At 28.9% G+C, this 12166-nt stretch overlaps 2 protein-coding genes across 3 annotated transcripts; one reads left to right on the top strand and one right to left on the bottom strand.

Moving 5' to 3' along the window:
- Positions 1-4982: 4982 nt before the first annotated feature.
- LOC110601449 (protein RADIALIS-like 1) lies at positions 4983-6158 on the top strand. Of its 2 annotated transcripts, none has more exons than XM_021738591.2 (2): positions 4983-5402; positions 5945-6158. In XM_021738591.2, the coding sequence occupies exons 1-2, from the start codon at positions 5150-5152 to the stop codon at positions 5947-5949; spliced, it is 258 nt and encodes an 85-aa protein (XP_021594283.2). In that variant the 5' UTR covers positions 4983-5149; the 3' UTR covers positions 5950-6158. The 2 variants fall into 2 exon arrangements, with proteins under 2 accessions (XP_021594283.2, XP_021594282.2); XM_021738590.2 differs by having other exon boundaries at positions 4999-5427.
- A 3360-nt stretch (positions 6159-9518) lies between these two features.
- On the bottom strand, positions 9519-9917 carry LOC110602030 (uncharacterized mitochondrial protein AtMg00240-like). The gene has a single exon (XM_021739457.1). The coding sequence runs from the start codon at positions 9915-9917 to the stop codon at positions 9519-9521; it is 399 nt and encodes a 132-aa protein (XP_021595149.1).
- Between the last annotated feature and the right edge of the window lie 2249 nt (positions 9918-12166).

Below are 12166 nucleotides of genomic sequence, written 5' to 3'. Positions count from 1 at the left end.
TTAGTGCAGGTCCAAAAACTGTGAGCTCACTGGGAAGGACCACTGGCGTAGGAAAATTTTTAGTCCTGATAGAGAGAAAATGAGAAAAGAATCCAAACAGATATTAGCATCAAGTGGGGATGGAATTGATGATTGGATTTCAAATGTCGGCAAGAGAATGGATCTAAAGGCCTCACTTTTTTTCGTCCAGATCCCTGGAAAGTTGCACAAGTAACTGTCAACTAATCATCACCGCCATCCCCACTTGCATGTGGGAAGAATCCTATGATCATGACCTCTGCAATTTGAACACCAGGGCCCTGCATTTATCTAATAAGTTAAAAACTCTATTCGTTGACAGTTTCTGAATCCAATCAGCAATCCAACGATTACCTGAAGATATTTGAAGGTTTACAGGAAAAGGGTTCAGTAAGAAACCTGAAAATTTCACTTTTTTTTTAATTATATATAATAATATATTTTAATAAAAAATTTATTTTATATTTCTTAACCACAGAAATTTCATAGCCTTGCCATTTTAATTTCCTTTTCATTTATTCGATTTTTAAAGAGGTGGTTCTGTCATTCTTGAGCAACAAGTGAAATAGACTAAACCCTAGTCCATTTGCATGGATATTACCTATCCTACTCTTATAGGTAGGGCTACTCTATAACCCACTTGCAGCCCAAATCCATGGTATATATCAGACCACCTCCACCTCCATCTCCACCGCCACCACCACGTCCACCACCCCCTCAAAATTCTGATGCTTCCTAAAAATTTTAACATTTTTTGGATATTTATGTTAGCCTCTTCGGATATAATAAGTTTATATAAAAAAATCAAAATTTTATATAAAAAACTCAATAAATGATAAAAAAAAAATTCAATGATTTCCAAGATATAATAAGTTAGAACTAAGCTGCAATTAAGTAGCAAACTCAATGAACTGACCTGTGAGCAGTGGCTCCAACACATCATCATGAGAAAACACAAAACATAAAAAAAATAAAAAATAAAAAATAAAAAATAAAAGATAAAAAATAAAAAAAATCAGCTAAGTAGCTACTGATATGAAGCTTTGATGAAAGTGGGTGTCCTATAATTTGTAATTACGTGAGATATGCATGGAAGGACATATGGAGCATGAAAGGACCAATCCGCCAATCCTACAAGTCTATCATGTTTGATTTTGCTTTGTTTCATAATGTTCCAAGATTTTACATCATAATAATGATGATAAGATCTGTTGCCTACTCCTACCATCAATGATGGATACAGAAATTTAAATTTATTTATTTTATTTAAATTTAAATAATTCATAAAATTTATTAAATAATTTAATTATTATTCTTAAAATTATTTTTTAAAATTTAAATAATTTAATAAATAATTTTAATCACATAAATAAAAATAAATAAAAATAAATTTCATTTCTTAACAATGAAAAAGTGATATATATAAATAAATTAAATTAAATATATATTTACAGTAAACAATAAAGTTAATTATTTTTTAAATTTTTATGAAATAATAAAATTATTATTACTTAATTTTATTAATTTATAAAAAATTTAAAATACAATCAGTAAATTTAGAGTGCAATTAATAATATATGTGATTAATTTAATATTTTTTAATAATGATTAATTTATATTTAATTATCATAATTTTTATAATTTGAAATGTTCAATGAATTAATTTCAAAATGTATATATTAAATTAATAAATTAAATAATTAATGAATAATTTATTTTATAAATATTTTGAAAATAAAAAAAAATTAAGCAGAATGTGTGAAGTTAAAATATCAAAGATTAAATGTAAATTTTTTAAATAAAAAATAAAAAAAGGACATAAATTAAAATGACTGCTTTAAAATAGTATTGGTATTAGAGATTTTATTTATAAGAGAATTATTATTAAATTTCTAAATTTTTAAAAATTTTATTAATTTTCATATTTATAAAAATCACTCAATATGTTGTGAAATTAAATTGTTTAATCCATTTAATAAAATAATGGTTAGCCAACTTATTTTATCTTTAGTTAAAGAGATAAATAATACAAATATTTAAATATATAAAAACTAAATTATATATATAATTAAAATTATAAGTAATAAATAATATAAATATTCAAGATATATTAATAAATTCATAAAGACTGTAAAATTTATTTTATAAAATATAAAAATATTTTAATTGAATAATTTTTAAATAGAATAAATTAATAAATTTTTTTAAAAATTTAAAGACTAGATAATAATTTTTTTATTTATTTAAAATTAAAAAAATTACATAAATATTCAAAAAGTTAAGGTTTCATGACCTCTTAGTCCATACCTGATTTCATCCTTACCTAACATTATCATTTTCTTGCACGTTAAACTTATGATAATCCAGTCATTTGTTAATGTTGCCTAACATTATGTTTCCTTTCAACTGGATTTTTTTTTTCTTTTTAGTGGTGGAATCAATCATTAATGTATCAAATGCTAAACGCATTCACCGATTCCATCATGCCTAAAAGAAAGAAAGGCGAAATATACATTTTGTTCTCTGTATTAGATATTTAATTCTTAAATTTTATCACTAATGATAATTTCGTTTACCAAAAAGAGCTTAGGACAAATTCTACAGGAAATACCCAACATCTAGGAGAGGGACCCAACTGCTAAAAAGGCTATGAGCAGACAAGCTTTCTTCTGAAAGAGAAGAATATAAGATAATCATTGTACGGAATTAGGTAGCCAGCTATACTATACTATACATGTGGCACCTACTTAAGTTTGGAATGTTGTTGAAGAGGAACTGCTGTCTGATTTTCGTAAATTGTTGTATTTTCCTTCGTATTTGCGAATCACACTGACAAAAATCTTAACCCTTATCTGCTGCAATGAAATCTTTTGTACAAGAAAAGGGAAGGATTTGATGCAAACGTGAAATGTAAATAGTAAGGTGTGTCTATGGAGTCTGGATTTATCATATGGGTATTAAGTTGACCCCACAAAGCAAGCAGCATTTTTCTAAACACAGAATAAAAACAGGAAAAAGGATCATCTGCATAAAATCTCAGCCGATGCATGCCGAAGCTTTGCCTTGGGATTTCTCCTTTGTTTTTTTCTCCATTGTTTCATGCTTATCTTCTAAGCTTCTAATTCATCAAAAATTACTTTCTTGTCCAACATAAATTGAGGTTAATTTAAGAGTTAAAAGCACTTTTTAGAAAAGAGATTTAGATATGGTTGAAATATTCTCAAACCAAAATACTTTTTAAATTTTTTTCCTTACCAATTCTAATTACACTACTAAATAAATCTTGAATTGTGAAATTCAAGACATGGGTTTGGAATTATATCTTAAATGATATAGCAAATGATGACCGTTGGACTTCTGGCATTCAAGCTGAGATTCAGCAGAAAAAGAAACATGCCCGATTAGACTTTATTAGGCAAACTGATCCATCAACACACCATCCAATCCGTAATTAAAGTAGGCTAGGCTGACTGAGGAACCGGGTTCGCCAAAAAGGAGAGGACCTAGTCAAAAAGAGGTCTAGTTCATTTGACGTGACAGAGAGTAGGAGAGTAAACCCAGCTATGCCGTGATCCTATCACGGACGCCATACATACCTCTGACATTATAGCAGGGTGTCGGTTATATGTCACTAGATAATAAGGAAAAAGGAATAAAGAGGAGAGCGTGGTCCTTCTAGACTAAACTTTTCCATACACACATAAATCTTATTTTCTCTTTAAATCTCATATCAATCAACAAATAAGTTTTATTTTCGAGGATATATTTTAAATGAAATTAAAAATATTAAAATCATTATATATTCACTTATAAAAATATAAATGAGAAAAATTGAAATATAATGTAGCTAAAGTTTATACAAATACTAAAATATCAAAGTTGTTAACCCTTATCCAATAATTATCTAAAATTAAAAAAAAATTGCAAATGCTCTCTTCTTTCCTAATGTTTTTTAAATGGAAAAACTACTGTGGGTCCCTAATTTTGACATAATTTATTACTTTACCATCATATTTGGAAAATTATCTATTTGGTCTCCCACTTTTTGCTTTAGCCAACTATTTAAGTCTATTTATCCCCTTTTTTTTTTCTTTTTCAAATCAAATTTACTGTTAGTGCTCTGAAAGGCAGTTCAAAAAGAGATAATATATATTTTGTAATTTCTAAATTACTCTAAATTCACAAATTATTACTTAGTCCTTTAGTATTAATATTAATTGGTTAAATATATATTTACACACTTATATTATTTCAAATTAATTTATTATAAAAAAAAAATTAGAAATAGCTCGGCTTATTTCTAATTGTGCTCGAGATATTTCTACCGCTTGTTCTACATGAGGATTGAATTCTAGGACTCTTGCTCAGGATTTTGTAAATGAATTCATGAGCTTTTGAAGGAAAAAATGGGAGTATGACTAAGAAGATGGTGGGTACAAGAGATTTGTAGAGGAAATGAGAGTAAAACTTACCTAGATAATTTGCTTGGTTTGCTTTTGAAATTTAGTGGATCGTGTTTATACTCCATTGTTTGGGGAAGAGAGGATCTTTTTGGTGATTATTTGTAGGTATCAAAGAATAAGAATAAGACAAAAAATGCAAAAAAAAAAAAAAAAAAAAAACTTAAGGTTTAAGAAAAAGTAGAGAGAAAAAAAGAGAAATTATTTGTTGTCTTTTAGGCACATCAAGAAAACACTGGAAAGAAAAATTATGGAAAGATTTGAACAAATTTTAAGTTTTGATTGGATGTAATTTTTCTAACATATATCATTCGATTAAATAGAAAATGAAGAATTATATTAGATAAATGTGTTGGAGATACTGATTCCTAATATTGTTTTTCTTCTTGTCCCCTTGTTTATTCTTTTTTGTGGTGCGTGAGGAGACAAATCATTACAATTCTATTTCCCAAGTTTCTTTCCTCTCACAATTGGCCCTACCCCACCCCCTCCCTTCCTCCAACCCAAACAAGCCTCTGCTTATAAAGAGCAGCCATTGCCACCCTCTTTCCACACATATCATCTCCTTGACTTCAAATCTTTACTCTCTGCTTGAGTTTTGAATTCTCTCTTGCAGATTTTTCATAACCATTATTGTCTCTCTCTTCCACCATTACTGATACAGAAAGGAAATGGCATCAAGCTCAATGTCCTCTCGTGGGTCTGGTTCATGGACTGCGCAGCAAAACAAAGCCTTTGAGAAGGCTTTGGCTGTGTATGATAAGGACACCCCTGAGCGTTGGGCCAATGTCGCCAAGGCAGTTGGTGGCAAAACTGCTGAAGAAGTGAAAAGACACTATGAGATTCTTGTTGAGGATGTCAAGTATATTGAGTCTGGCCAAGTTCCCTTCCCTAATTACAGGACCACTGGAGGCTCCACCAGAGGTAACTTGGATGATCAACAAAAGAGGTATCTACTATAATAATAAAACCTCTCTAAAAAAAAACTGTGTTCCTTTATTTTTTCCTTTTGAAATGGATTCTCTTCTTTATATTGTCCTTTTGATTCCTTGTTCTTGGTTTCAACTTCTTGAAAAGCAAGCAGGATTTTAAATTATTTGGATTATTTTTCAATACCCAAAAGTCGTTTTTAGATTTTGAAGATCGAGGTGTGGAATTCTGAGAAGGAAGGAGACGAAGAAGAAAATTTGTATGAGTATATAATCCTCGTGAAAAATGAATTTTAAAAATAGTAAAAAATTACGTATACACGAGAAAATAAGTTGGCAAAATCTAAATTTCTGACCCCACAATCGCTTTTCACGTGGCGTATATAAATATTGATTTTGACCCATAATTTTATTTTATTTGTATAAATAAATATATTCAAGCCTAGCCTTTTATGATTGGTCAGAATTTTTTTATAAACATAAGAATTAATATTAAAGCTCCAGCTTACTCAAATTTAAATTTAATTTACAATGCAGGATGAAAAATATGAAGCTGCACTGAGTTAAAAGAAAACTGAAGAAGAATCTTCAATGGAAGCCCTACTTCAAGAATCGTCTATGCAGATTCTCGTCTTTTATTTAATTTTTATCTTTTTTTTTTTGAAATTAAAGTGTATTTTATTTCTGTGATGCTATATAAATGTATTCCCATGTGCTTTTCATCTTGTGTAATAAATATCTTGTTTACTTATTCTTGACTTTTCAGAATAATTTTTTTTATTATTTTTCAGAATAATTAAATTTGGTTGCAAAAAGTTGATGTTGGGAGAGAATTTTACGAGAAAAAAAGCAATTTCCTGAGAGGCAGAGGAGTTGAAGATAGAACAGGGGAGTGGGTAAAAATTGTAATTTATTGGAAACTTTAATTTATCTAATTTTAATTTTTATCTTAATTAGTTTAAAATTTTTAATTTAAGCTTAATTTAATTCAAAAAATCTAAAATATCAAAATTGAGTTTCTTTACTTTTGTAGTAAATCAAAGAAATCAAGAAGTTAAGATAAAAAAATATAAAATTAAGCTTCTTTATTTTTAATATACGTAAATAAATTGAGAAATTTCTAATTGATGTTTAAAATTTCAATTGTAATTAATTATGTAATTTAACTTTAATTTGTATATGAAAATCTCAAATTTATTTCTTTTAATAGAGTTATTATTGTCGATTTCTTTCTAAACATGGATACTATATTTATATTTATTCATTTAACCTCGAGCAATCAGCTATTTAATTTTAGCAAAAGATAATAAATAAATAAATAAATGAATAAATAAATCTTGACATGTTTTTTAGAGCGAATAATATTCGGTTGAAATCGAAAAAATTGATCTAACCGAATTAATTTAAAAATTTGGTTTGATTTTTTATTTATTTCAGTTCGTTTTGATTTTTAATTTTAAAAGTATCAGTTATTTCAGTTCGATTCAATTTTGATCAGAAAAAAAGTAAAAAAATCAAACCGAACCGATTAGTGATAATAATATGTTTTTTTCAATAATATAGAGAAATTAAACCATATTAAAATTAAAATATTTTAATTAAATTTTAAAATACTTCGTGTAAAAAATAAAAAATTTATTAAAAATCAAAACCGATCAAGCCGAACTGAATCAAACCGAATCAGACTGGTTTGATTCGATTCGATTTCTGACCAAAATCGATTCGATTTGATTTTCATAAATACTAGAATTTTAATTTTTAGTTTATTTGATTTAGTTCGATTTTAAACCGAACCAACCGAATACTCACCCCAAATCTTCCCATCAGAAAAAAAAAACTTTTGATCTTATTTGCATAGGGGAAAATATCTTCTATAATTCCTTGTCACCACTTGAAATTAATGGCTAGGAAAATATGAAATTTCAATATAGATGTGAAAAAATTCCCATAGATGCAATGCAAAACTTTCAAAACTTACTTCTGATTTCTATATTTGATAATTGCTACCATTTTAATCATAAGTAATATCAAGAAATTGCCAACATTCTATGTTCCATTTAGTTCAACCATTATGAAAAGTTAAATTCAACTTCTAAATTTTCATATTGCTGATTTTCAGTTGGTAAATGTAATTTCTTAATTATTTTTTAATTTAATAAATAATTATTTAAATTTATAATTACATAGAGCTTAAACTCAATTTTTACCCTTTAAATTATCCGTCATTTACTTGTCAATTTTGGGATAAATTATAAAATAAACTTAGTGAATGTGTTCATTCAGCCTGAATGTTGCAGACTATTTATTATTAATTTTTGTAATAGAAAAGACATGCTTATCTCTCATAATCTATTTCCTCATTTCTATCCTATATAATGGTAATGATGGGATAAAAAACCATTTTTGTCTAAATAGCTCTTTTTTTTCACATCAAAAATAAAATTTCTCTCTCTTCTAAAAGCTTTCTTTTTCTCTTCTTCATTGGAGATGCTTTTTCATAGCTAATATGAGGCTCTAGTAGATGAAGAGACAAAGAAATAGAAAAGAAGAAGATGGAGAGTATGTTGTAAGGGAAATGCATCCTATCATGTGTGCTACATTTTGTTTTGGAGAAGTATGAGTTTGATGCTAGAAATGCTCAATTGAGGAGATTGATTCTGGGATGAGGGAATGATTATTGATGTTTGTTATTCAGTATTGTTTTAACTTTTGTTGATGTGACAGTGTTACAGAAAGAGAGAAATTTGGAAAGAAAGAAAGCAAGTTTAGGCCATTTCCAACGCTACGCACCATTTTTTGTACTATTTTAATGCAAAATATTAAAATAGTGCAATATTATCTCTAACTTTCTGTATCATTTTTAACACCAAAAAGAATATTTTGTTTATATTATTTATTTTACTTTAACTTTATTTATATATTTTACTAAAAAAATTTATATAATTTTATATATTCACCCTAGATATTTATATATTTTACAATTTCATCTAATATTCAAATATAATATATATGATCAATATCTCAATAATATTACTGGATCCGGGTCTGACCTTCCAGAATATTAAATATTTAATATACCGTTAATGATTGTAATTTAAATTAATATATATTGTTCAATTATAATATATGTGTCACTCTACTTTTTTTATATAATATATTATAAATAAATTAATTTATCATAAATACTATTTATAATTAAAAATATATTAATTTAAATTAAATTTAATAATTATAAAAATATAAAATAAATTAAAAAATAATAAATTATGAGAATGAAAAAAATTAAAGAAAATTAAATATATATAAGTTTTGGATTATATATAAATTTAAAAAATAAAATAAAAAAAACTAAAATGGCGTTACTACAGTATTACGCCACATTTGACGCGCCACATTTGACGTGACATTGTAGTGTAGCACCAAAATCCCGTAACACTGTAATGGCAGCACCAAAATCCCGTAACATTGTAGCGCTGGATTTTGGTGTTGCGTTCGAGTGTCATCTCCGGCGCTAAATTGAAAATTAGCTTAGGGCTTAGGGAAGTGAGAGTCTCTATTATTTCCCATGCTACTGTTTACATGCATTTATACACAAGTAGTACTGCCAGCTAGCTACTAACTCCTCTAACTGTCTAACCAAATAAGTTACACTAGTTCTAACAAACTAACAATGCTAACTGATTCTCTAACTTCTTTAAGCTATCCTTAATACCCCTCGCTTTGAACATATATATTACTAATGTTTAACTTGCTCATGAGATATTTAAACTGTGCAGGATGAAGAGCCTTAGTAAACAAGTCTACAACTTACTCCTTTGTGTTGACATACTTAGGCTGAACTACTCCAAAAAGTACCTTCTCTCGGATAAAATGACAATTGATCTTAATGTGCTTGGCTCCTTCATGCATTACTAGATTCTTGAATATATGGATGGCAGACATGCTATCACAAAACAACTTGATTGGCTGTGGAACCTTTACATTAAAGTATGCTAGTAAGGAAATTAACTAGTAAGGAAATTAACCAGAGAATATATGCAGTAACTGCTGCCATGGACCTATACTCAGCTTCTGCTGAGCTCTTGAAAACTATGGATTATTTGTTACATTTTCAACTAATAAGAGACTGTTCAAGAAAAATGCAAAACCTAGTTAATGATATCCTAATCTCTACACAACTCGCCCAGTCACTATTAGAATAAGCCAACAGTATTAGCTTTGAACTTGCATCAAGATACAGACCCTGACCAAGAGCATTCTTAAGATAGTTGAGCACTTTGTAACCAGCTTTCATATGTGTCTGTGAGGACTTGTCCATAAATTGTGATAGAACATGTATACTATAAGCAATATCTGGTCTAGTCAATGCTATATACATTACTTTTCCTATTAATTGTTTGTAAACTATTGGATCAGAAATGACATCTTCAGTTGTATGCTTAATTTTAATATTTACTTCCATGGGAACTGAACTTGGCTTTGCACCTAACTTCCCATACTCTTCAAGCATCTTTAGAATGAACTTTCTTTTGAGAAATAACAATCCCTTTAGCTGATCTAGCAATTTCAAGCCCTAAAAAATATTGAAGTGAGCCCAAATCTTTTAATTTAAAATGAGAACTCAGGCGGGTTTTGAAATGATCAATCAACGACTTATTACTACTACCAATTATGATATCATCTACATAAACTAACACAATAATGAATCCAACTTCTGTGTGCTTAGTGAAAAGAGAGTGATCATTCTTGGACTGCACGGATCCTTCTTTTAAAAGGCTATTTGTAAACTTGATATTCTATTGTCTTGAGGCTTGCTTCAATCCATATAGGGACTTTTGCAATTTACACACTAACTTTAACTACTTGTCTCCATACTCCCTCTATGCTTTATAGCTTAGAGGCATCTCTATGTACACTTCTTCATTTAAGTCTCCTTTTAAAATGGCATTATTAATGTCTAATTGTAACAAATGCCAACTATTAATAGCTGCTAATGCTAGAAAAGTTCTCTAGTAGTATGCTTAGCTAAATGGCTGAATGTTTCTGAGAAGTCAAATCCACGTTTTTGTGTATAGCCCTTGGCTACCAATCGAGCTTTATACCTTGCAACACTGCCATCAGAGTTAAATTTTACTTTATAGATCCATTTGCATCCCACAGCTTTGGCCCCAGAAGGTAGATGAGTGATAAGCCAGGTTTTGTTAGCTTTTAAGGCATCAATCTCCTGCTTCATGGCCTACCTCCAATGGTCAAATTGTAATGCCTGAGAATAAGAGTGAGGCCCAAAGGTAGATAGGACATTGAGGATAAAAGATTTATAGGAAGGAGACAATCTGTCACCAGAGAGAACTTTATGAATGGGATGAGATGTGTTGGCTAGAGCAGATTGAGAACATAGTTTTGTAAACCAACATGGTAGTCATGCAAACATATAGGAATTTTATAGGAACTAGAGCTTTTTCTAAAAACAGGAGAGCTTCAACGGGTGATTAAGGTTGAAATTGAATTGGAACAACTGAGTCCAATTGAGAGAACTGTAAATTGCCTGAATTTGTCTTAGGAAGATGAATAAGATCACTAATTGATGAAGGTGGAATCACAAGTGAAGGAAAAGAAATATCCAAATTAGGATTGACAGGCAAAACCAAGTTGAAATCATTTGAACAAGTTACATTAGTAATATCAAGATCACAAAAAGGAAATATCTTCTCATGCAATATGACATCCCTAGAGATGAGGCATGTCTTGGTTTCTAAATCATAAAGCTTGTAACCTTTAATACCAGTAGGATACCCAAGAAAAACACATCCTCTTGCTTTTGAATCAAATTTGAAACTATGAGCAATCAAGTTAGAAGCATAACACAAGCATCCAAAAGATCTAAGATGTGTATACAATGGAGGATCGTTAAATAGAAGCTTAAAGAAGTTTTATCTGCAAATCTTGAAACTGGAATTTTGTTGATAAGGTAATAAAAAATTAAAACTGCAAATCCCCAAAAAGAAATATGCATGTGAGAATGAAATAGAAGGGCTCCGGCAACATTTAGAAGGTGTTGATGCTTCCTTTCAACTATACCATTCTATTGAGGTATGTAGATACAAGAGGTTTAATTAATGTACAATTCCATTTTCAGCAAAAAAGGAATGTAATAAGAATTCAATGCCATTATTAGTTTGAATTTGTTTAATAGAGATTTGAAATTGATCTTTCTTGAAATACTGATAAAATTGTGAGGATGAGAAAGACTACTTCTGATTTGGATTTCATAAGAAAAACCCACAAATATCTAGAGGCATCATAAAAAATAGTAAGAAAGTAATGATTTTTATTAATGCTAGCTTGGGAATAAGGTCCCACACATCTATATGAACTAGACAAAAAACTTTATTATTCACAACAACATGATTAGGAAATGAATGTCTTCTCTGTTTGGCTTTATGATAGGCATTACAAGACAGACTAGCCTGTCTGATGAAAGCATTAATTGTGATTTCAAACTCACTAATCTATCATATGATGAATACACTAATCTATGATGCCAAATGTCAGTTAAAATATAATTTATTGAACAACAAGCTAAAAAACAGGAACTTCCAGCAAAAAAAGGCCACCTTTCTGATTAGCCTTCCCAATTATCTTTCATGTCGAAAGATCTTGAATGAGGTAGTAATCATCCATGAGGTAGTAATCATACATGAAAATGAGACATTTTTTGTTTTGTGTAATCAATTTACTTACTGATATCAAGTTAAAATC

The sequence above is a fragment of the Manihot esculenta genome, chromosome 15, assembly GCF_001659605.2.
Source record: "Manihot esculenta cultivar AM560-2 chromosome 15, M.esculenta_v8, whole genome shotgun sequence".
NCBI lineage: Eukaryota > Viridiplantae > Streptophyta > Magnoliopsida > Malpighiales > Euphorbiaceae > Manihot > Manihot esculenta.
The sequence above is the reverse complement of the archived record's forward strand: the minus strand, read 5'-3'. Positions and strand labels throughout refer to the sequence as shown.

What these genes read in the sequence shown, in the direction of transcription:
- LOC110601449 (XM_021738590.2), top strand. Translation starts at nt 5,150, where the DNA reads ATGGCATCAAGCTCAATGTCCTCTCGTGGGTCTGGTTCATGGACTGCG. An exon ending in TTGGATGATCAACAAAAGAG is followed by an intron (nt 5,428 to 5,944) that starts GTATCTACTATA and finishes TTTACAATGCAG; the next exon opens with GATGAAAAATATGAAGCTGC.
- LOC110602030 (XM_021739457.1), bottom strand. Translation starts at nt 9,917, where the DNA reads ATGCTTGAAGAGTATGGGAAGTTAGGTGCAAAGCCAAGTTCAGTTCCC.